We start from the raw sequence: 25,948 nt of genomic DNA on the forward strand, positions 1-25,948 counted from the left end.
GCTGTATAAAATGCACACTGAAGTGGATTATATGGTAGTGTGGAGTCAAGATAATCCAGTACAAAGCAGATAATATAAGATTATAAATGGGTTATATAGCTGTGTTGAAGGGCCTTGAGTCTACACTGCCATATAATCCAGTGCAAATTAGATAATCTGTGGAAGAAGCCTAAGTGAGGCCTAAATCTGCCTGTCCCCTAACTGAAACCTGGCTGTCCCTTGGTTGCTAGGCAACCAAGTAGGCAGAGATTAGCCCTCTAAACTGGCAGCAATTGGATAAAAAAAATTATTGCTCTCCCTCTAATTAGGACTTTATTTTTCTTTTCTTTTTGTTGTATCAACCTTGAGGCGTGGATGATGGGTTGTGTTGTCAAATTTTGAGGTTGGGGGGCCTGTACTTTTGCTGTTTTGTGAATCGCCGTGATGCCATCACTCTTTTATATATATAGATGTAGATTAGATTAAATACATAAATATCCACATTAGAAAAAATACATTTTAAATATCCATGGTTTCTATGTGCCCCCTCCCCTGAATGTCATAATTGACTATGAAAGAAGGAGAAACATAACCGAGACAGAGAAACACATTTGAGTACAATGTGTGAGCCTAGCCAGGAAGCAGAGTGTCCTTGTAAGATATTTGGGTGGAGACAGAAGAATAAACAATGATGAAACTAGAGGATCTCCAGGAGTTTTACTCAATAAGGATAAAAATGTTTTTAAAAATGCTGTCCACAAGTTGGCTACTGAAGGCATACCCAACAGAAGGGGACAAGAAATAAGGAATGAAGTTGCAATAGTAAAGGTTGGAAAGCTAGCAAGAGAGAGTGGGATAGTTTTATTCTTATTTCCTTATTTTTGGTCTAAAACTAGATTCAAAGTGACGATCCATGAACTGGTGCTGGATTGTGAGCTATCATCTGCCTGTCTGGAGAGTTCCAGGAAAGGTAGAAAGTAGAAAATTGCAGCCAATTTTCAAACATCAGGAAAAAATAACTGCCAGTCACCTCTATCAGATAGCTTAAGAAGCACCTATTTAAAACACATTGGGAGGGAGGAAAGTTAGCTCTTTAGCTTCAAGAGAAATCAGAAAAGAAAGCCAGGATGGGACAGAAGAAGAGCAGAGGAGCTGGAGATGGTAAGGTGGTGGTAATAATAATTGCTATATCACAGCTTTTCTGCAAGAATGAACAAAGTGAGGATCTTCACATATGGCTGGACTGCAGCCATCAGCTCTAACCAGCATAATCAATAGTGAGGAATGCATTTTGCTCAACTTCTTTATTTGATAACATCACTGGATAGGAGAGTACCAGAACTGCTTAAGTTGCTTTTTTCTCAAGGAAGGCATCTTCTGGAATTGCCTTGATGTATTCACGGAGTACAAAAATGGCTGGAACACACTTCATTCATCCTAGTAGAGCCATTTTCTGGGGGGAAAGGTAAAAAAAACTCCTTGAAAAGTCTTCAGAAGTTTGCTTAGTCCTAAAATAATTCTAGTCCTAGGTTAAAAATAAAGGTTCACAAAAGGAACGTATTGTCATGGAACAGATGACTTTCACTTGAAAGGCTTCCAATTTCTTGGAGTGAGCAATTTGGGTTCAGGCAGGTGTGTTAACAGTGTTTTGTGTGAGAGCATTTGAACTCTCGTGACCAATTGATAGATAATGTAGAGTAACCCTGATTGTGAATTGGGAAATAGAGGAAGTTTGGAATCAATGATTCAAAAGATTACAGACTTGGATGAACAGCGTATGAAGATATTCCTTTGTCCAATTTCCACTGTCCAAAGTAAAGAGAGAATGCAATAAATTTTTTCAGAATTTAGAGCTATTTGTTAGAACCAATTATGTTCTAACCAGGCATTTTCTAAAACAGGCATGATCTGTAGGCTGTTAGGAATTGTGGGAGTTGAAGGCCAAAACACCTGGAGGGCAGAAATTTGTCCATACCTGTTCTAAACCCCCCAGTGTGATTCTAGGGTCAGATTCTGGTGGAAATTTACCATAGAATCACACAGTGGAGAACCTGGATTTGCCTAGAGAAATGTTCTCTCAGTAAGTAATAAAATAAAATAAAATGCGGGTTCATGATTGCATCCCCCCTTTTGTAGGGATCCTGCAGTCTTAAGCCCCATGAAAAATTATGGCTAATTGTGCTCATGCGTGCTTCAGTCCAACAACATGTGGTGGAACACAAGTTGCCTATGTTTGCTTTAATATGTTTTTAGGCTATCCCTTCCATCGCACTTTAAAATAACAATAGAATTCTTGTTTGACATGAGTACGCAAAACTTGCAATTTAGCCACACTTAGGAATTATTATATGGTAATCATCTGCTCAGAAGAAAAAATCATTGTACAGTCTTATTCAGAAAGTAGCCAGCTCTGCTAAAGAAAGATACTCCTCATCATTTGGACGGAACCAATGAATGGTAATCCCCTCCGTCTCTGAAATCTTTGCATGAAATCATGATTCGCAAGAGCTGAGCATTTGCTGTTGCATTAAAAACAGACAGCAATTGGGGTGGGGGTTGAAATTAGAGGGGATTAGTGCATAAATAAATGCTGTATGAGAGGATTTAGGGCAGCATCAATGCACTGACCTACCTCTTGTGAATGTATTTGTATCACTGGGCCTAAAAAAGAGACAATGAATTCAACAAATGGCAGAGGTTGTGTATTATATTAATGACCTTGAATTTATATCTGAAATTCATTGTAAAGATGGATGATGTTTGTCAGAGGATTATATCAGATATCAATTCATATCTTCACTTTCCTTCTCTTTAAAGCCAAAGTGATGTATAGTGGACAAAATCTGCAGGTTTCTTTTGCTTTTCAAAACTAACTACTGAGGGTTTAACATGCCACACTCACCTCCCTAAGTAATGCCATGTATCTGACAAAATTAAACATTTTTACTATTTCTAGTAATTAAAAAACTGGATATAAGGCTACCTAGAAAGGGAAGCTGAGCAATGTGGCATGATTAATATGAAGACTGTGATATAGGAAGCCACTGTGTGCATTTCCAAATATAAAAAACATGCAGTAGGAACTATGAAAAATATATTAGTGGTGGGGGGGGGGAGCTGTCTGCTCTACGTTCTTTTTTAAAAATAAGCTGTCAATTCAGATCGGTGGTCAGATCTCTCCTGGAATACTGGGCACCACCATTCAAGAAGGATCTTGACAAGCTGAAATGTATCCAGAGAAGGAAAACCAAAATTATCAAAAGTTTGGAAGCCAAACTCTATGAGGAACAGCTGAGGGAGCTGGGTATGCTTACTTTGGAGAAAGGAAGGCTGAGAGTAGACATGATAGCCATGTTTAAATATCTGAAAGGATGTCAAGTGGAAGATAGAGGAAGCTTATTTTCTGCTGCTCTAAAGACTAGGACACAGCAATGGATTCCAACGGCTGGAAAAAGGATTCCATCTAAATCCTGCCAAACATTGCAAGGTTTGCCCTTATCCTTCCCCAACTGTCAGATCAGCATTTTGGTAGGTAGGATATGGCTTAAAGTAGAGATGTATTAGGGCTTGGGGTTTGGTCTATGTGTGCAGTCTATTTGTGAGGGAATGACATAATAATGGGGGACTTCTTCCAAGGCGTTTTGAGTGAAAATAGCCCCAAAATTACCCATGGGGGGAGGGGGGCTTTGCAGAGGCTGGTTCAGGGCTTCAGGAGCCACATAAGCAGGGCATGGGCTCACCTGCAGCCTGCACCTTTCCCATTTATGATTTCAGGTGGTACAAGACTGTTGTTTTTGCTAGCTAAACTATACTCTATAACAGATTATAGCCATCATTGTGTGACTTTCAATGATTTCTGACTTATGGCAACCCTATGGTGAACCTATCTTGGAATTTTCTTGGTGAGATTTGAGAGATGGCAGAGGTGGTCTTTGCCTTCTGCTGCGACTGAGAGAGTGTGTCTTGCCTTAAGCCCATGCAGTGTGTTTCCATGGCCAAGCAGGGATTCGAACCCGTCTCCAGAGTTGTAGTCCAGTGGTCAAACCATTCCATATTGGTTTGCTTTCCTCTTCTGAAAGATATTCCCCATGCAGCACCACGGCTGTGCCTTTCTCTTCACTGTCTTCTCTCCCTTTCCTCACTTAAAATATTTAAATCCTGCCTCGTACGCATAATGATTTGCCAGGCAGTGATTGCTACAAAATGGGAACTATCAGAATGGAGAAAAAATGACAGCAGAGTAAAAGAAGAACCATCTGCAGCAACATTAAACTAAATTTCACATCGAAGAGAGCAACTATGACTTGAATCTTACTGGTGAGTCCTAACTAGAGGAGATCTATTAAATCAGCTGCTGTATGGTGTGCCAACACATAGGTAAATCCCATTTATTAAATAGGACTACTTCAGTCACTACAGTTTGGGTGAGCATTTTTCAACCTCTTTCTTTGGCAGCGTTTGGCAGAACTGAAGATGTGTCCAGTCTAATTATCTCCTAATGGAGGACAAGATTCAGTACCAGAAACAAGACCTTTCCGTTGGTGGGAATCTATGTTTGGAGCTCATCTTTCGAGAGCAATTCTGGTTCATTGCTACTGTGATTTTAACTAGTGCTGTTTCAGTTGTTTTATTGGAGCAATGCATGCATGCCATGGATTTTATTTTAAAGTAATTTTGTAAATGGAAAAAGAAGAGGTAACATACAAAAATAAACAATACCATGCTAATTTATTGCCCTCATCCTCTTTCTCCATGTAGCACAATGTATTACCAGGATCGAAATGAATACTGTCATCATCATTATTGTGCTACAAGGGCCATATAGTCAAATCTCATTCTGCCATGCAGGAACACACAATCAAAGCACTCCTAACAGATAGCCTTCCAGTCTTTGTTTAAAAACCTCCAGAGAAGGCAACTCCACCACACTCCAAAGCAGCATATTCCACTGTTAGTATGCTATCTTTTCTAATTACCTTTGCCCTACAATTAATTGCTCACCCTAGTAAGTTAATTCTCCATCATGACTATATGCATTAGTGGAATCAATGAAGGGATGGAAGGCAATTGTCAAGAATGATTTATCAAAAGGTAAGTTAATTGCAGTAAGTTACCTTGTAGCACCATAATATTTTTAGGCACACACATCTGCTGTAGAAACACAAAGTTAAAAACATTTTGAGTTTTAGAAAGAAAGTGAAGACCTGGCTATGTGAGCAAGCATTCAAAGAATAAGTTTCATTAGCTTTGACTTGGTCTGGGCCAGGGGTCCTCAAACATTTGAAGTGCAGGGCCGGTTCATGGTTCCTCAGACCCTTGAGGGGCTGAATTATCATTTGAAAAAAAAAAACCCAACAAATTCCTATGCACACTGCACATGTCTTACTTGTAGTGCAAAACCCCCCCAACAACAATTATTTATTTTTTTATTTACTACATTTATATCCCACCCTATCTCACCCGGAAGGAGAGTCAGAGCGGCTTACAAGTTGTATGTACATACAATATATTACAGTATTAGCATAGCACAATATTAGCATCATATATTACTATATTGTACTTTACCACTATACGATAATATTATTAGTAATATTAAATTTAATATATAATGTATAATTAATATTATATTGTATTATTATTAGTATTATTATATTGTATGGCATTATAATATTATTAATAATATAATATGTATACACAATATATTATATTATTACCATAGCACAATATTGGTAAATGAAAGAACAATACAATATTTAAAAATAAAAACAATTTTAACCAACATAAACCTATCAGGATTTCAATGGGAAGTGTGGGCCTGCTTCTGGCCAATGAGATAGCCAAGTTAATTAGGATTGTTGTTGTGTGCCTTCAAGTCATTTCAGACTTTGGGTGAGGCGAAGTCTAAAACTGAGGGCGGGGACCAGGTAAATGACCTTGGAGGGCCACATCCAGCCCCCGGGCCTTAGTTTGGGGACCCTTGGTCTAGACTAAGGTTTATGTACAAGGTTTTGTGGATGAATGGCTCAAGTATTTTGTATTACAGTAGAGTCTTGCTTATCCAATGTAAATGGGCCGGCAGAATGTTGGATAAGCGAATATGTTGGATAATAAGGAGGGATTAAGGAAAAGCCTATTAAACATCAAATTAGGTTATGATTTTACAAATTAAGCACCAAAACCTCATGTTATACAACAAATTTGACAGAAAAAGTAGTTCAATACACAGTAATGCTATGTAGTAATTACTGTATTTACGAATGTAGCACCAAAATATGTATTTAAAACATTGACTACAAAAATGCGTTGGATAATCCAGAACGCTGGATAAGCAAGTGTTGGATAAGTGAGACTCTACTGTATTTTAAATCTGTTTTTAATTGCTTATGTTTTATTCTTTTGTTTTGTTGTAGATTGGTATCGAATTCTGCCAGTTTTGTAAGCCGCCCTGAGTCCCTTTGGGTGAGAAGAGAGGAATAGAAATGATGGAAATGAATAAATAAATAAATATGCCCTCACTGTGAATAATTTTCCCTTACTTTAATGCCACTGTGGCACATTTGTATTATTATTATTATTATTATCATTATCATTATCATTATCATTATCATTATTATTATGACTAGCTGTGCCCGGCCACGCGTTGCTGTGGCGAAGTATGGTGGTATGGGAAATAAAGTATTGAGGCATTGGTGGTAGTTAAGGTAAAGGGTCAAGGTTTTCCCCTGACATTAAGTCCATTATAAATGGGTTATATAGCTGTGTGGAAGGGCCTTGAGTCTACACTGCCATATAATCCAGTTAAAATCAGATAACCTGTATCTTATGGGCAGTGTGGAAGAGGCCTAAGTGAGGCCTAACTCTGCCTGTCCCCTGGGCTGAGTGGGTTGCTAGGAGACCAAGTGGGCGGAGCTTAGCCTTCTAACTGGCAGCAATGGGATAAAAACAATTATTCCTCTCCCTCTAATTAGGACTTTATTTTTCTTTTATTTTTGTTGTATGAACGTAGAGGCATGGATGAGGGGTTGTGCTGTCAAATTTCGAGGTTGGGGGGCCTGTAGTTTTGTTGTTTTGTCCGCTGCCCTGATGCCATCACTCTTTTATATATATAGATAGATGTATGAGATGCTCCCAGGTGCACCTCCTGCTTCTGCTCCCTCCTCCCTCCCTCCCCCTTCCCTGCCTGTCAAAGGAGGCGTGGCCAGGAGGAGCAGCATCGGTGGGGCGGGAGGGCGGCGCTGATTGGCCGCGGCGGAGGAGGCAGGCAGGGAGTTTCCCACAATGCCCCTCTGTAGCCAGTGCGGCCGCCGCCGAGGGATGCTGCTGCTGCTGCGGGAAGGCGCCGCCTGCCATTTGCCGCCTTCTTCGCCTTCGCCGCCTTCGCCTTTGCCTAGGCTCCTGGCGCGGCGGAGAGAGACGCGCGCCCTCCGCTCTCCTCGCCTCCTTCGCCCCGAGGCGTCCTCCCCGTGAGTCGCTGTCCCTTCAGCACCACCATGAACCCGCCTCCGTCCGCCGGCGAGGAGAAAGGCGCCGCCGGGGGAGGAGGCAACGGGGGCGCCTCTTGCCGGGGAGCCGAGGGCGGCGGGGAGACCAAGGAGCCCGAGGAGCAGCAGCCGCAGCCGCAGCAGCCCTTGGCCCCGCCGCCCGGGCAGAAGGAAGAGTCCCTGGAAGAGAAGCTGAAGAGTTTAACCTTCAGGAAGCAGGTGTCCTACAGGTGGGTGAAGGGGCAGGCGAAGGGATGGAGAGAGAGATAGTCAGAGACTAGTACTCTCTATGTGTATGCCTTGAATGTGCACTTTGGACACTTCTCGCCTCTGGAATGTAGCCTCCGACAGCACTGCATCATGGGCTGCCTCCCATCCAGGTCCCAACCAGGACAGACCCAAGAAGAGTCAGGTGTGGTTTGGCTACTTTCTTCCTCCAAGACCACACATGGGCAAACTTCGGCCCTCCAGGTGTTTTGGACTTCAACTCCTGCAATTCCTAACAGCCGGTAGGCTGTTAGGAATTGCAGGAGTTGAAGTCCAAAACACCTGGAGGGCCAAAGTTTGAAATCACTCTTTCAAGATCACACATGGGCAAACTTCAGCCCTCCAGGTGTTTTGGACTTCAACTCCTGCAATTCCTAACAGCCGGTAGGCTGTTAGGAATTGCAGGAGTTGAAGTCCAAAACACCTGGAGGGCCGAAGTTTGCCCATGTGTGGTCTTGGAGGAAGAAAGTAGCCAAAGAAGTCCAAAACACCTGGAGGGCCAAAGTTTGGAATCACTCTCTGTCAAGATCATACATGGGCAAACTTCGGCCCTCCAGGTGTTTTGGACTTCAACTCCTGCAATTCCTAACAGCCGGTAGGCTGTTAGGAATTGCGGGAGTTGAAGTCCAAAACACCTGGAGGGCCAAAGTTTGGAATCACTCTCTGTCAAGATCACACATCTGTGGAATGTTCAGGGTGGAATAATAATAATAATAATAATCCTTTATTTATATACTGTTCCATCTCCTCGAGAGGACTCAGGACGGTTTCCAGCATGTACAAAACAGAGAAAGGACTCTTGTCTGCCTGAGGCAAGTGTGAACACTGCAATTAATCACCTTGATTAGCATTGAATAGCCTGGCAGTTCCAAAGCCTGGCTGTTTCCTGCCTGAGAAAGATCTACCCAGAGGAAAAGAGTTCCTACCATACATCAAGGGAACTGACTGCATAGGGAAACTATGATGAAGAAATACAACTTACAAACTATCTACAGTCCCACTAAGAAAATCCAACACATGCTGCATTCAGCAAAGGACAAGAGAGATCCTCTCACCTCTGCAGGAGTCTACCATATACCATACAGCTGTGGACAAATCTCATAGGGACCACCAAACACAGCATTGTCCAAACACGAATCACGGAACACGAAAGGCACTGCAGACTAATTCAACCAGAGAAGTCAGCCATAGCACAGCACCTGATGAACCAACCTGGACATGTTATTTGAGGACACAGAAATGCTGGACCACTCTAACAACCACCATTATGTCAGACTACACAGAGAAGCCACTGAAATCCACAAGCATGTGGACAATTTCAACAGAAAGGAGGAAACCATGAAAATGAACAAAATCAGGCTAACAGTATTAAAAAGTTCTAAAATTAGAATAGTAAATAAAGAACAACACTCAGAAGACAGGGGAATTCCAAACAAAAAACAATCAGGCCAGCTAACACCTCCCAACAAAGGATTCCCCCAGGCAGGTAACAGGCAGGTTTTGAAATTGCCATGTTATTTAATGCTAATCAAGGTGGCCAATTGCAACATTCACACTTGCCTAAAAAAAAACAAGAGTTCTTTCTCCCACCTTGGACATTCTACAGATATATAAACCTCTCTTGCATAGCTTCTAACAGACCTCACAACCTCTGAGGATGCCTGGCAAAACATCAGGAGATAATGCTTTTGAAACATGGCCATACAGCCTGGAAAACTCACAGCAACCCATTTATGGATTTCATAAGGTTTTCATAGGCAAGGAGCACTCAGAAGTGGTTCAGCCAATTCCTTCTTCTGAAAGAGAGCCTGCAGCACTTGACATTCCTTCCCTGTCTCCCATCCAGGTCCTAACCAGGAGTGCTTAGCTTGATGTGTGTGTCCGTGTGTATGTATTTTTCTGGTGTTCTTTGACCCACATGTGAAGGGAATTGTGTGTCTCCTCCAACTGTGTGCATCCTCTCAAGTTCCCCCAGAGAACAAGCTTCGAAGGAGAGCACAGAAGCCCTTGCCTGTCTGGCTCAATCGCATCAAGTCTTCTTTTCACTGTGACTCTGGTGGGGATTACCTGGAGTGCCGGGGAAGTTAGAGGCATCTTTGGGTTGCTTCAAGCAGATTGGAAGTGCAGCTTGACAGCCCTTGAACTGCTGTGGCTCAATGCTATGGCATTCTGGGAGTTGTAGTCTGACAAGGTTTTGAGCCTTCTCTGCTGAAGAGTGCTTGATGCTTCACCAAACTACAAACCTTAGGAATCCATAGCGCAGAGCCACAGCAGGTAAAGGGGTGTCAAACATTAATTCTACAGTGCAGCCCAAGTGGCCTCCTGAACTACCTTGTAACTGGGTTGCTGTGAGTTTTCCGGGCTGTATGGCCATATTCCAGAAGCATTTTCTCCTGACATTTCACCCTGAAAACCACAGCAACCCAGTGATTCTGTCCATGAAAGCCTTCGACAACACAATCAGCCTTGTAACTATTCTCTAGCTCTTTCCCTCAGGATAGTAAGGTTTCACCTCTGTCTAGTTCATGACTGAAGAAATAGTCCACTCTTTGTGTGCATGTGTATGCCTGCAAGGTATCTTTCAAATGATGGCAACTGCATGGATTTCACATATTTTTCTTAGAAAAGAAAAACTCAGAAGTAGTTATACCAGTTCCTTCCTTCCCATCCAGGTCCTTACCTGGAGATAGCTCTGCTTAGCTGGTAAGATCAGGAAAGATTTGGTGCCTTTAGAGTATATTGGCTTCCGATATAATAGTTTCTTTCTAGCTTCATATTCACAAGAAGTCCATACATCTATTTGCTGTATGCCTTCAAGTCACATCCAAATCCATCTTATGGTTTTTCTGGGCAAGATTTGTTCAGGGGGGTCGTTTATGTCTCCTCTGAGGCTGAGAGAGTGTAACTTGTTCAAAATCAGCCCATGGGTTGAGCATGGGAATTTGAACCTTAGTCTCCAGATTAACAGTCTGAAGATCAAACCACTACACTATGAGGCTCTCTGTCCATTGTTTACTGATTATGAATTCGAGGCCAGAAAGAAACTATTCCTTAATATTAGCTAAGGAGATGATATCTTTAAATAAGCTTTCAGATCCCTTGTAGCTCTTTTGGATAGTTGAAACGGTTTCTAAAGGAAACCTGAGAGTTTTGCTTTCCACATTCTCCTCTAACAGCATCTCTCTGCTAAGCATGCTTAGACTGAGAGTTAATCTCATGGTTAAAATCAGTGTAGCCAGACCTGGGTTTGTAGTGCGTAATGTGTGTTTCTGTGTCAGGTCATTACGCGCAGATACAGCAAGAGAACAGCTGCTGCCCCAAATATCCCATTCTTCTTCTTCTTCTTTTTTACAGACCAGTGAAAAAGGGACAGTTGATGCATCCATGCTGGCGTTTAGATTAGTGCAGCAAAGGAATGCGTGCTCTTACATGCGTTCTTTAATGAAAGGATTTATGTGTTAGATATCTACGTCAATATAGCAAATATGTGAGCAATTATTATTTTTAAGGGATTGTATGTATGTGGTGTCTGTTATTGGGATCATGTCGTACAAGTGACAGTTGTTAAAGAGTTAATATTTCACAGTAGAGCCAATTTGTTATTCCAGTATGTATGTGTAGGTAGCACAGTGACAGCAGGATGTGGGAGTTACAGTGCCAGAATAATGCTACTAGCAATGATGGGGATTAAAATGAGGGTAGCACCATCATTGTCTGTTGTTTTCCCTCCCTTCTTCCCCTCCCCATCAATTCGACTTGCACTAAAACGAAAGCCCAGTCCTGTTTACAATCCTTCTCCAAGAAGACAGCACTTTAGAATGTGCAGGGTTGGAAAGGTCTAGTTTGTGGGCAAAAGATTCAAGATTATGCAGGGGGGAATTCAGAAGTGCCGCCCGATTGCCAGGAAGCAAGGCTATCACTGACTTCTAATGCTTGAATTGTGAAAGAGAGAAAACTTAACCCCCTGTTTACTTTAATGTGAGTGGGAATGGGAGATAAGGAAAGTGAGGATGACATGTTTCCATACAGCACCAGGTTTTTAGTAGCATTCGAAAAGTCTTCTCAAGAATGTACCTTAGCACCAGTCTTCAGCATTCCAGTAAATAATTATGTAAGTGCTGATGCCAAATCGTTTTCTATGTATTGCCTGGCCACATTTTTGACATCTGAAGGTTTAAGTTGGAAGCCAGATGAATTCAGCCACTATGACATTTCCCCTCCCCCAGTCTTCTTGAGCAATTAAATAAATTCCAATCTCAATATAAGACTGTCTAGGTCTTTGTTTTGTAGTAAGGCTGTATCTGTTTCACATGAGTCATATATGAAAGCTATGGCAAGAGCCGCAGGTGCCAATGCTCTGTGGCAGTCAAGCCTTCTATGAAGAAGCAATCAGTTATTTTGAAAAAGGCAAACCAACCCCTTGGCAATTTCTGTTCATCCACACAGTCAACATTAACAGAAGGGAGCTCAAGACAAAACGAAGAGCTCTTGAGTAACTTAGGGCACCTTGCCTTAGCATAGCTTCATTTCAGGAAGAGACACGGCGGTGAGGATACTTTAGAGAAGAGTGTAATGAATATATAATAAACAAACACATATAGATCAAAATCCAATAGCATATAAATAAGTCTTATTTAATATTGGAGAATAGAGGAAGAGGAGGAGGAAATAAAAATCCAAAAACTATTTTGAAAAACATTTAGCACCCAAACTGTGTAGTATATTGTAGTTGTTTCACTATAAATGAGCAATGCACACATGCTTAAGTACCAAGCTTTGAAACTGATTTAGATAAATTGCTTCGAGTTTTCATCTGAGTGTTCTTTCTTCCATTATGTTCTTTCCAAGCCTCATAAACTCTGTGCATGATTACAAAGCTTATTTGTCTGCATTGATTGGAGAGAATAAGGAGGAGAAACCTATTTGCATAGACAGGGCTAGCAAAATGCAGTGTGTTGAGTGAGCCTTACAGCCTCCCTCTTGTTTTTCAACTCATGAGGTTCCCATTCCAGGAAAAAAGGATGTTGAGCCTAGAAAGAGTGTTTTAAAGTTTGGGGAGAACCAGGCATTCTAGTAAGCTTCTGTTATGTGCCTGAAGACAAGGAAAGGATTTGCAAACCATACGCTTACATGTGGTGATGATTTTTAAGCAGCCTGCTTTAAAAGCATTGCAGAGAAATCAGCTGCTTTCTGAAAAGTAGCCACCAGTGGACTACTTGGCTTGGTGTATGTGCATGGGCCATCTCTTTTGACTTTGTAAACAAGAGATGACAGCTTAGCTGATGAGTGCAAAACCCGGAGTGATTCATTCTCCACTGACCTTAGTAAGCAATGAAAAACCAATGTTTATCCTGTAGAATGTTTACTGTAACTCCCTGCCTTGCCTTCCTTGCTTTGCCTCTTCTCTCCTTTTCTCTGTGATTCTGAAGGATAAAATTTAACATCAGTCTTTCTAGCAGCAGTCTAGTGATAGCCAAAGCTGAAGATTTCTGCAGGTGGATTCTATGGTGAATCTTGGACAACTTGGTTTTTACATTAATAGGGATGGTGCATATGGCCCGCTCCATATATTGTATTGAGTTTTGTTTCAGAACAATTACTTGGTGGCCAATTCATTAAAAAATATTCCCTTTGGCATTTTAAAGCTTATTTATATATTTATCGTGTCAGAAGCGAACCGAGGGTACAGTTGTAATGTATTTAAAAACACTAACAAAGTTTAAAAACTTGGCACTTTACTAAATGTTCTTTGACCAGTAGCTGGCCAATTGGAGTGCCTCTGATATGAGGGAATGTGAGGCCTTCCAGATGCTACTGGGTTGCAGTTCTTAGTTCTTACCATTCCTCATGATTAAACATGTTGGTGAAAATCAATGGGAACTGCAACTCAACAAAATCCCTAGGGCTACTACTTTCTCCACCCCTTCCTTAATGGTTAAAATGAAAGGTGGTTTCTTGAACATTCTGCATTTTGGAGTTGTTATGTATGTTTGTATAAATCAACTTTCTGCAATGTTTATAGCCGGGAATGATTTTCCTTCTTTAATTCCCTTGAACTCATTGGGTACTCTGACAGCTGCAGTCCAACACTTTTTATTCTGTGTATAGTTCACCATGCTTATTTCTTGTAGCAGTCAGCAAGTATAGTATGAAAATAGTAGACCTTCCCAAACTCCTTCAGTATAGTAGCTGATGTTTCAAGACATGCTGACCCTCAGCTTGGAGGTCCAATTAGGCACAATAGTATATGGCACCTCCATGTTCAGAAGCACAATTCCAACTTCAGATTAATGCAAGGTTATTATCAAGTTGGATATCTTATTCCATTGGCATACAATGATTCTAGCAATGATGGAAAACCCCGCAAAATGTAGGGTTTAAAGAATTATTTTGAACCCCTCATAATATGAAGCTAACATCCCCTCTTTATATATAAAGCAATGGGAACTATCATTAATGGCCAAGGTAGCTGGAACATTCTGGGAGATATAGTTTTCCTCTCCCCAGTTATTGATAGATACATAACTATTCATGCTTCCCTATCTAACATTAACACCAGTTCTCTTCTTTCCTTAACAAATCCTTTCTAATCATTGAAGTCCTTATCTTTTACTTGAAAAAAAAGTCCACAAGAATTTCCATTGCTCAATAAATGTTTCTAATGATTTTTCTCTAATCAAACATGCTAATTCATCAATTGTTACTCAATTGTCAATTTTGCCAACTACTGCTCAATAGTTGGGAAATAGGGATTCATCTGTCTTTGTATATATAACAATCTGACTGTTATGGTAATGTATTGCAGTAACCTCCCATGAATCTTCTCCAACTGCACGTCCATCCGTCCCAAAAGAAATAATTTTGGTTATAGTTGAATCTTCATCTTCAAAATCCTCTGCATCAATGTATACATTGGGCTGCTCTGAGTTTTTTGGGCTGTATGGTCATATCCCAGTAGCATTCTCTCCTGATGTTTTGCCTGCATCTGTGGCTGGCATCTTCAGAGGTTCTTCTAAAAATTCCAGCCACAGATATTGGTGAAATGTCAGGAGGGAATGCTACTGGAACATGCCCGAAAAACTCACAGCAACCCAGTGATTCCAGCCATGAAAGCCTTTGACAATCTATGCATTTAAATCCCATTTAAAGCTTTTTCACATGTCCACCATATATAATAAAAGAACCCTTCTTGGTGCTCACATTTTCAACAACTTAGAAACCTCTTTGTACATTCTAGGCAACTTTGCTGGTGACATATGTCGTTGTTATAATTTCAAAACAAATTCTCTTTGATATCATAACATAATGAACATTTCAATCCCTTCGACCTTGCAAGTTCTCATTGGTCTATTTGTATATTGTAAACAAAATCCTTAGCCCATTTTATGATCGTGCCTTTAACCTGTTCTTCCATTTCAAATTTCAACAGAAGCGTGTACATTTTAGAGGTTTCCTATTCATCATCTTAGACAATCATATTTCATATTCTGATTTATTATGTTCAAAACCATACATCTTTTTTATCCAGTTTAAACCTCTTCGAAAACTGTAATTAGGAATAGCATTGAAAAGTATATCCTTCTAGTCCACATAACTCACATACTGAAACTGTCATTAGGCAGAGTGTGGCAATTTATGACAGTAAATTATTCATTTGTTATTATTGTATTTTTACTGACAGGGAAATAGAGTTCAGCTGATTTTTCCTCATCAGATGCTAAAATAATATGGTTGCCTGCAAGTACTATACATCTGAGTGCGATTTTTCTGATCTATCTCAGAGAACAAAATGTCTTCAGATGACCATACATGCACATACACACAAATGGAAATGGCAAGATTTGATAATATGTTTATGGGTGTACAAGTGTTTTTACCTACACATACACATACAGTGAAAGGGATTAAAGGCAGAAATTGTTTGTCTTTCTGGTGTGTGGGCATGCAGCAAATTCCATTCCTTTAGACAAAGTAGGCAAGCACAATTACCTTTAAATAACAATTTCCTAAGGTATATCATTAATTCTGTTTGACTTGCCAGTGTGCAAAGAGGAAAAATAAATAGTTTCCTGTGCCTTTTGATTTCCACTCCTGAGTTCCTTTGAAACTCTTCTATCCCGCAAGGAATTTACCCTTTGTTGCACTTTTAGCAAAGAGTCTCAGCAGATACCTAGATCTGAACACTTTTTCTTCCCCCGAAAGCACTAGCACTAAGTTGAAATTCCTCCCACAAATCCCTTTTCATTTTACTAATTTTTTTAAACAGCCTCTGCTTTAAAAAGGTGAATGCTGTGATGCCTTTACAAATGTAAATAACTATAATGTTCAGGAAGCTCAATCTGGAGTTGTCAGCAAAAGGTACCTATGGAACAGCATTATAGCAGTTACTCAAGGGACCTTGATAATTTTCAGATGGTTAGCCGAGGGGTGCCACTGTTTGTACGTGTTCTGTTCTAACATCTAACACATACTGCTTAACATCTAACTCATCCATATTTATAGATATGTATTAAGAGAACGCACCTCCCCCCGAAAATAGCTCAGATTCATGTCATAGAGCTTAATAAACTTAGTAATGAATGGGAAATGGGGAAAGGCTATGAGGAAGTGAATGGTTAAGAAATGGAATTTAGCACTGGTAGATGGGTTCCAATTCCAGCGTCCCATCCCATTGAGTCCCAAATTAGCCTGTTATCCTTGCATGTCATCAAGGATGCTGTTTTGCAAAGCCTTTAGCCTTCTTTGTCAAAGAGAGCTACAACATTTGTATTGTTTTTTTTAAAAAATTCAGCCCCCCAAAATACATTAAAATCAGCTCTCTCTGAGTGTGGATGCGCCTTCAAGTTGCCCATCAACTTATGGTGACCTCATTAATTTCATAGGGTTTTTTGCAGCAACAAATACTCAGAAGTGGTTTTGCCAGCTCCTTCTTCTGCAATATAGACTACAGTGCCTAGTATTTATTGGTCTCTCATCAAAATATTATCCTATGTAGCTTCCAAAATCCAATGGGATTTGGTCCCTTCAGGCTATTAAGAACAGTGTGGTATAGTGGCTTGAGCCATCATGATATTGTCATTTTCGCACTGGAGACCAGAGTTCAAATCCCTGCTCAGTCATGGAGTCTCACACTCTCTCAACCTCAGAGAGAGGCAATGGCAAACCTCCTCTGAATACTTTGTGCCACGAAAACCCACAACAGGTTCGGTTGAGGCTTGCCATAAGTTAAAAAAGACTAGGACACACAAAAAGAACAGCTAGTGTTGAAAAGTTGGGGTTTTTTTTTATCGCAAGTTGTGATTGGCAAACTTTCTCCACCTCCTTTGCTCCCAGTCTACATTTTTAAAAACCCTGAATGTTAAATGCAAAAATGCATTTGTTCAGCCATATCTAGTTTGGTCTTATGATGGAGTGAATTCCTTGAGAATTGTGCAGTGATAGATATTCCAGGCTGTAAATGCCAAATAATAAGAGTTTAGTCCAAGGTTAGGCAGCATGTGATTAGAAAAGCAAAGCATCTAGAGTCAGCATTCTTCTTTGTATAATCAGGAATATTGCTTATTTGTTTACACATGTTTGATGTGCAAATATTACACATGCTTTGTTGTGCAAATATTGGCTGAGAGACAAAAGGGTTTTCTTTTGTTTTATAGGTCATGGTAGCAAAAGAGTATAAAAAATGTGGTTCAGCATCCTATGGTTTTTTGTTTCTACTGTGCCTGGCTGGGCTGTATCTACCCTGCACGGTTACAGCAGTGTGAGAGCCCTTCAGTTCTATAGGATGGGAAGCAGGGAAGTCAAAGTGCTAATCCTATGCAATTTAGATATACCACTGCCATATATGTGTTTTTATTGCATTTAAAATGAAATCATAGTAAATTGCTACATGTGAATTCAGAACTATTCCAATAGATTGTGGACTAGGCATCTTTTGAAACATTTCTTTACTTGATTAAATCTGCTTATGGTTTGCTGTAAAGTGTTATTCCCTTCTGTGGTTCCCTGATCCCAGAGGGACCATATTCTAAACTTGCTAAATAGTATAGTTTGGATGCAAACAATTATGCTGTTTGAGCCAATGTAGCACAGCACATAATCTCAGTAATGAACCCCCCAGTGTATCCCTGCATTGCAAGCATTAAAAAGGCAGATAGTCTAGATGTGTAGTGAAAGACAATCAAAGCATGTGATTTAGAAAGTGCTTTGCAGACTCTTTCCATTGAAGCAAAAGGTGTGTTGTGCCTGGTGGACTCAAATCAATTAAATGTATTGTGTTGCCAGCAATCTTACATTGTATTGAGTCTGTGCTAAATGGATGTTTGCAAATAGCTGGAATTTCATGAAGTGTTTGCATTTCTTTACTTCCCTCCGTCTCCCTTGCAGTGTTATAATTATAGTCAAGATATGAGCTGGGTGGTGTATATGACTGCCGGGCGCAGAGAGGGTTCCTCTACACTGTGGAATTAATGTAGTTTGACACCACTTTAACTGTCATGTCTGAGTGCTATGGGATACTGGGATTTGTAATTTGGAGAGGCACCAGCACTTTTTGGCAGAGAAGGCTAAAGACCTCACAAAACTGAAACTCCTGTGATTCTAGAGAATTGAGCCATGGCGCTTAAAATGATGTCAAACTGCATTAATTCTACATTGAAGATGTACCCTGAGTTAAATTGGTCATGGCCAAGTACAGCCTGGCATCTCAAATTCTTATCCACCCTCCAATTTCTTCTTCTCCCATGAAAAAAGGTAAAATACCATTGTAGGATACTTAGAATATTGATCTCCAGCAGCAGATGTTGGGATGAGACACAAGCAAGGAGATCTTTTATATTCATCCAAAACTCCATCATCTGTTCTTTTCTTTTGCAACTGTAGATGCCACATAGTCTATCCTGCATCCCTCAAACAAACCTCACTGTCATTGGTTGTAATAAAGAATGTGATCATGTTGCCAGCACTGAAATCAGATGCAATTGCAGTGACTTTCAGATTCTGTTCACTGAATACAGGATTCTTGCACTGGAGAATTCCATGAAGCTGCAAGGCCATTCAATGCTAATCAAGATGATCAATTGCAACATTCACACTTGCCTCAAGTAGACAACAGTTCTTTCTCCTACCCTGGACATTACACAGATATATAAACCCCACCTGCCTACCCTGTTTCCCCTAAAATAAGACATCCCCAGAAAATAAGACCTAGTAGAGGTTTTGCTGAATTGCTAAATATAAGGCCTCCCCCAAAAATAAGACCTAGCAAAGTTTTTGTTTGGAAGCCTGCCAGCTGAACAGAACACCAGAGCATGCAGGATCGGTAAATGTACGTACAATAAAGTGTTGTACATGGAAATATTGGTAGTAACAAGAAATTCTTGATAGGATTCACACTTTGTCTGGTTATGCTGGTTTATTATGACAACTACTGTACAGTATATAATAAATGTTCATTTTTTTGTTCAACAATAAATGTGGATTCTTCTTCATGGAAAAATAAGACATCCCCTGAAAATAAGACCTAGAGCATCTTTGGGAGCAAAAATTAATATAAGACACTGTCTTATTTTCAGGGAAACACGGTAGTTTCCAACAGACCTCACAACCTCTGAGGATGCCTGCCATAGATGTGGGCAAAATGTCAGGAGAGAATGCCTCTGGAAAATGGCCATACAGCCTGGAAAACTCACAGCAGCCCAGTTCAATGAAGGCTTGTTAAATAAATCTATTAAGTTTACAACACCTCTGTGCTACTAAAACCCAATAGTCAAGATTTAACTCTCAGTACGCTAGTTAGGGCTGTGTGACCTCTGTGCTAAAACAAAATTAAAATCTTTCACTCACCTAAAAGTTCAATTATAAGAGAAGCCAATTTTTAAAAACTTCTATAGCATATGTAACATGAGCAAATTTGCTTCCTCTATTTCCCCCCCTAAGTTATTAGTTCTAACTGTATAATTTCTTTTGTTTTGAAATCCACACTTCATGTTCCAGAAGGAGGAAATATTAACCATGTGAGCGAAGACCCCATTGGTGACAGACTATTGCTGCTGCTGGAGACCCAAAGTGAAATTTAGTTGCAGCAACCACAGCTTTAAATTCTCTGCCTTCTATTAAAGAGCTGTCACTGTAGAGGTTATCTAACATGACTGCCCATAAATCTGACTTGTGGCCAGAGGGAAATAATGCTTTCAGACAAATTTAGAAAAGTCAGAATCTCTAAGAACCTTAAACACAATGCGGCTTTTAAAGCAATTATCCAAGGGCAAATGGAATTAGTTTAGATGAGTTAACATGAAGAATAAGAGAGCTGAAGCACGACAGCAAGGATAGGAATCATGCGGCCCACCAGATGTTGGACTGCAACTGCCAGCAACTTTAGCCAGCATAGTCAATGGTGAGGAACTCTCAGAGTGGTAATCCAGTAACATCTGAGTGGGAGCATGATTCTCTTCTCTTCTTCGAATTATGATTATTCAGATTCATTATCATTATTCTGCCATTTGCACTCCAAATGTCATCCCAACAATCCAGAAAAGCATAGAACTGACTTCTTTCTTGTGAGCAGTGTTTGATATTTAGGCAGCATTACATTAAAAGCTCAGGTCAGTTCTCTATTCGAGACATCAAGCAGGACTTCAATAGGAAAGATTGCTTTTATGATGGGAATCAATTGGATTTCAAGGATTCCCCACTCACAACCCTACCATTAGAGGCAGAATTCAGTGGCTTCCCCAGGGAACAGATACTGAGGTGTCATGAATGGCAGAAAATCAATTTTTTACTCCATTGATTGTTTTATTTTTATTGCCAGGCCATAGGAGTGGTGTTCATGGGATTATTTGCCTCATGTGCCAACTTAGCTGGGTTTGTGTGAACGAAGAACACTCTGCATCGCTGTCTGAGAAAGCAAAACGTCTTAGCCCATCACTGCAGAGCAGAGACAATACAGCCCTGCCATTTCAGACCTTAGCAAATCATAAATCAGGAATTCCCCATGGACTTCAAACACCCATTTCTGTCTGACATTAGATTGTGTTTATGTTAGAATATTTCCTGTGTACTTTTTCTTTCTAACTTTTGGTAGATGACATCAACCAATATCAGGACAAGAAATCAGCAAGAAACCTAAAATCAAATATAGGAAGATCCTTATATCCATGGGAGATAGCTTCCTGGCTGGGATGTGGTTACCTGAAACTCGAGATATGACTGAACACCATTGGGGCCGGGCTGTGGCGCAGGCTGGTAAACAGCTGCTGCAATAAATCACTCTGACCATGAGGTCATGAGTTCGAGGCCAGCCCGTGGCTGGGTGAGCACCCGTCAATTAAAAATAAAATATAGCCCCTGCTCGTTGCTGACCTAGCAACCCGAAAGATAGTTGCATCTATCAAGTAGGAAATAAGGTACCACTTATAAAAGTGGGGAGGCAAGTTTAACTAATTTACAACGTTGGAATGAGGAAGTGAGGAAGTGCCATCAGAGTGGATGATGAAGTAGCTGCTCCCCCCTGTGGCCAGAATCGAACATCCCCTCAGGAGAAGGTTAAATTGCCTCTGCGTCTGTCTGTCTGTTGTCTCTGTCTCGGTTCAATGTGTTTATGGGCATTGAATGTTTGCCCTATATGTACGTAATGTGATCCGCCCTGAGTCCCCTTTGGGGTGAGAAGGGCAGAATATAAATACTGTAAATAAATAAATAAATAAATTAAATAACATGACTTCAAATCCCAGCATTCCATACAGTTGTCATGGAGGATGTAGGGATTCTTAGAGACGTATCATCTCTAGGGCTTTGACATGTCCTCCAATGCAATTTTATGGTAACTCCCAGAGCTAAAATGCAAAAGAATTGCTTGGAAGACCTAGCAAATTCCATGGAGTAGTCTATGCAATCTTCAGAAAACTGGGCCCCACAGCCTTAGCAAAGTTGCTCTCCCCCCCCCCCCCCCATGGCTTATACCAATGTTGTGCCCACAGTGAAGATGAATCAGAACAAAGGCAAAGTCTAGAAGTAAAATTGTAAATGTGGGAGGGGCCCATTCTCAATGAAAAGTGGGAATAGGTCTGCTGGACAACTGATTGTGCATATGTAAATTTCATGCAAAATTTGTGCCCTCTTTGGGTTTGATGGAACCTGTCATACCTAAAGGCATCTCAGGAAAGGAAAGTGCAAGGTCTGCCATAGACTTTTCTGAAGTAGAACCCAAATGTTTATCCTATTGACAACCTTGTAAGATAAGTCAAGTAGTCTTGTCATAACACAGTGATGATCTTACCCCCATCTATGTCAGTGTAGAGGACTCAAGGGGGTATACATTATTTTAACCTTGAAGGAGAAAATCCTACAAGCATCACTTCTTCCTCTTGGCAACAAAACAAATACATTGAATAATGGGTTATTTCTTGCTTATTTGCAATAATCAGAATCATTAGTTTGAAGCGGCCACTTCACTTAGGCTTTTGGTAGAGCTGTCCCTATACATGGCATTTAAAGAGTCCATTATCAGATAGGCAATGTTGATAGGTTCAGGACAGTATCGGGTCTTGATTGACAGTGACTCTTTGGTAGGCCTTATTGAGGGCCTGTGATGTTTGTGAACTTTTATTGCCACAGTGCTTACAATTCATTAACTTGCTGGCATCTTCCCCTTACTATGAATCCAGTGAAGCCCAGTTATTACACAATGAGGATCAAGCTAATGCTCTCCTATATAGAAAAAAAAGATAGTTTGTTCTCTTAGATATTAAAACACATCCACTCAAATTAAAGCAGGGAAGCCTGTAACATTACCCCTCTTTCCCACAACAATATTCACTTGGTTACTGCGTCAGCTTGGAAGGAAGTTGGACTATTAAATGATAATGAAATGTGAAAAGAAATGAAAAAATCCCACTTGAGTAAATGTCCAATGTGTTCGCTCAATTAGTTCAATTTCATTAGCAGCTTCTGTACCCTGGTATTCTTGGTCTCCCAGATTTTGCCATTTTTCAAATGTTTTCTGGGGTATTTTGGAATTCACTAACAAGTCATGTCATGAAAGTAGTTTTTAGAAAGGAAGATGGAGAAGAGCAAACTAGATGCAAAGATTTTGGCCTTTACACAATTAATATTCAGTCGGTCTTTGTACTTGTATAATTGCTCCTCACCACCAGCACTGGTTGTAATGTGTAACTGAGATCACTGAAAATTTAGCTATACTGCTATATTGAATGACCCCCTGTATCTATGAGACTGGTACCTGCAGTTCCATTTAACACGTCTGACAACATATGTCCTCTCTAAGCATTTTCCAGGTCCTCTAGCATGGATCTATGGTAATAATAATAACATTCAAGGTCAACCATGGTTTTTGGCATCTCAGAAAGAAAATATTATAAACACATCTGCTTCTACCAGGCAGTAAAGTGCAGGAGTTACTAACTCCAGTTTTCTTTTACCTGAGAGTAAGTCCACTGAAGTCAATGGGACATAGCTCAAACAATTTGCATCCCTCTGCCTAGTGGTTGTGCTAACAGATACACATATCAGTATGGATCCTATTGGATGATCTCAATTACAGTAGTTCCACCAAATCCTTTGGAAAGTGAACCAACATGTAGGTAAGCTCCATTGATTTATAGATTTCCTATAGATGAGACTATTAGGACTGAGATAATTGTTTATTATATATTTGTTACATTTATATCCTGTCTTTCTACCAGTGAACTTTGAGGCTGAGGAAATATGATTTGTCCAAGGTCACCCAGTGGGTTTCCATGGCTGAGTGGGAATTTGAACACTGATCTCCAGAATTGTAGTCCAATGTTCAAACCACTTCACCATGCTGGCTCTCATCATTGGAACAATTTTGGTCTATGGTTACAAAGCAGGAACAGACAGGTGTTTGAGAAACCTGAAAGGTTATTTTCCTCAGAATTGATATTGGGTGTACCTGTATGAAAATGTATTTATGTTCTCTCATCAGTTGCTGTATTGTCATTTTATTTTTATACTTGCACATCAGGCATGGTCAAGAACAGAGCGTGAAGAACTGAGTGCCCTCAGAGACCATTCCTGTCTTCTCAGGAGCATTCGATTTTCCACATATTAGTCCTGAGAATGAACTCATTTAACCTCCTCCCATACAGTCAGGCTCTAATCGAATTGGCTTTATCTAACTGAAATGACTTCAGAGGTACAGGGAACACTCAGATGGCATGAGGTCATTAACAAGATGGCAAGGGGCAGAGAGGCTGAAAACAAATGCCTTTCCTGAAGAAACGTCTTGAGGAGCAGACTGGCCCAGATTCAAATGACCGTAGCAAGAAACCTTAGGACTCTGACTTTTCTGGACCAGATCTCCCAGAATTTCTGCAGCTGGCAGAGCCAGCAGTCAAATTCTGGAAAGCAATACAATAAAATACATATATGAAATGCATAGGATTTAATTTTCTATACAAATGAAAGGTTTTTTTAAAAGATTCCACCCCCTCCACCAATATTTAAAGTTCAAAAGGACTCAGAGAATTTTTTTCCAGGGAATATATGTATATTAAACCTTCTGGTAGACTACCACTCTTGGTAGTCACTTCTGGTATAAACAATATGCTAAAATTGTGGTCATGCATAGGAAGAAGGAAATGAAGGTTCTTAAACATATTTGCTTGTTAAGCCTTTGAGATTCTCATAAAAAGTAATTTTCTGAAGCTGTCGTGTTAACCATAGGACTGCATGACTGGATCAGCATATATAATTTTTTCCCATGTCAGGAGCGTCTTGAGAAACTGCAAGTCACTTCTGGTGTGAGAGAATTGGCCATCTGCAAGGATGTTGCCCAGGGGATTCTTGGATCTTTTACCATCCTGTGGGAGGCTTCTCTCATGTCCCCGCATGAGAAGCTGGAGCTGACAGACAGGAGCTCACCCCGCTCCCTGGATTCAAATTGACAACTTTTTGGTCAGCAGTCCTGCTGGCACAAGGGCTTAACCCATTCCATCATCAGGGGCTCCAGCTGATAATTCAAGTAGTATGAACACATTCAGTATGGCTAATTTATTTTCAGACATATTTTGGTTATTATAAACTACTGCATTGGGAGATAGTTGTTATTGTTATTGCTATATACCTGCCAGTAGATTTGGACTTTTAGAAACTCTGTCATGAGATTTTCTTGGCAAAATTTATCCAAAGAAAATGCCTCTTTCTCCAAGGGTGAGAGTGTGACTTGATCATGGTGACCCTTTGGGTTCCCATCAATGAGGGATCTAAACCTGGGTTTCCCAAAGTCCTAGTCCAACACTAAAATAACTAAATGACAATGACTTATGCTAGAATTACTATTTAATATATAGAAGACTTCACCAATTGCTTGTAAGAATCAAATATTTTCTCTTCTCCCAGAGAACACCAAAGAAAATATCAATTACTTCTAGAATTTAGTGGAATCTTTTGTATATTAAATAGCATGTTTTCTAATACTCCTTTCATCAACTCAAAAAGACACACATATTGCTAATATACAATATATATGTAGTTGTTTAGTTAAAAGGCAGATAATTAATAAACTGGAATGGCTGAACATGAACAGAGCTCTTTGCAATGCTGGAGAGAAGTATGCGGGAGATCAGCTAGAATGTCCATCACAGATGTTACATGATACCAGCAAGTCCATGAGAATACCAGCATATATTGAGAAGTTTGAAGGAAGGCATGAGAAGAGAGGACGCTAAACATGGTCAGCCCTGGTCAGTACTTAGATCTGAGACTATCAAAGAATCCCAGGAACTGTAAGCTATATTTCAGAGAACGGAACAGATAAAACCACCTCTCAGTATTCTTTGCCTAAGAAAACACTATAACATTGATGGGATCATCATAAGTTGACAGGCGACTTGAAGGCACATGTTACACACATTATTCTGGAATTAGTTGTGGTGAAGGATGGTCTAGAGCAGTGGTTCTCAACTTGTGGGTCCCCAGATGTTTTGGCCTTCAACTCCCAGAAATCCTAACAGCTGATAAACTGGCTGGGATTTCTGGGAGCTGTAGGCCAAAACACCTAGAGACACACAGGTTGAGAACCACTGCTCTAAGTTTAGCTTTATGAGCTAAAATAACCCCCAAATTATGAGCAAATCAAACCCCCAAATTATGAGCAAATAACCCCCAAATTATGAGGAAATCAAAATCCTCCTGAAGTCATATATATTATCTTATTTCAGATTGGCACCTGGCTGGTA

General features: G+C 40.3%; 1 protein-coding gene across 1 annotated transcript in view; it reads left to right on the forward strand.

Annotated features, from left to right (window-relative positions):
• The first annotated feature begins 7,258 nt into the window (after nt 1-7,258).
• The window catches only part of dgki (diacylglycerol kinase iota), a 287,280-nt gene continuing 268,590 nt past the window's right edge, over nt 7,259-25,948 (forward strand). The window contains 3 exon segments of the mRNA XM_062983094.1: nt 7,259-7,563; nt 7,566-7,620; nt 7,622-7,690. Coding sequence (XP_062839164.1) covers nt 7,470-7,563; nt 7,566-7,620; nt 7,622-7,690 — 218 coding nt within the window. The 5' untranslated portion in view covers nt 7,259-7,469.

Source organism: Anolis carolinensis, chromosome 5 (genome assembly GCF_035594765.1).
Source record: "Anolis carolinensis isolate JA03-04 chromosome 5, rAnoCar3.1.pri, whole genome shotgun sequence".
In the NCBI taxonomy this organism is placed as follows: Eukaryota; Metazoa; Chordata; class Lepidosauria; order Squamata; family Dactyloidae; genus Anolis; species Anolis carolinensis.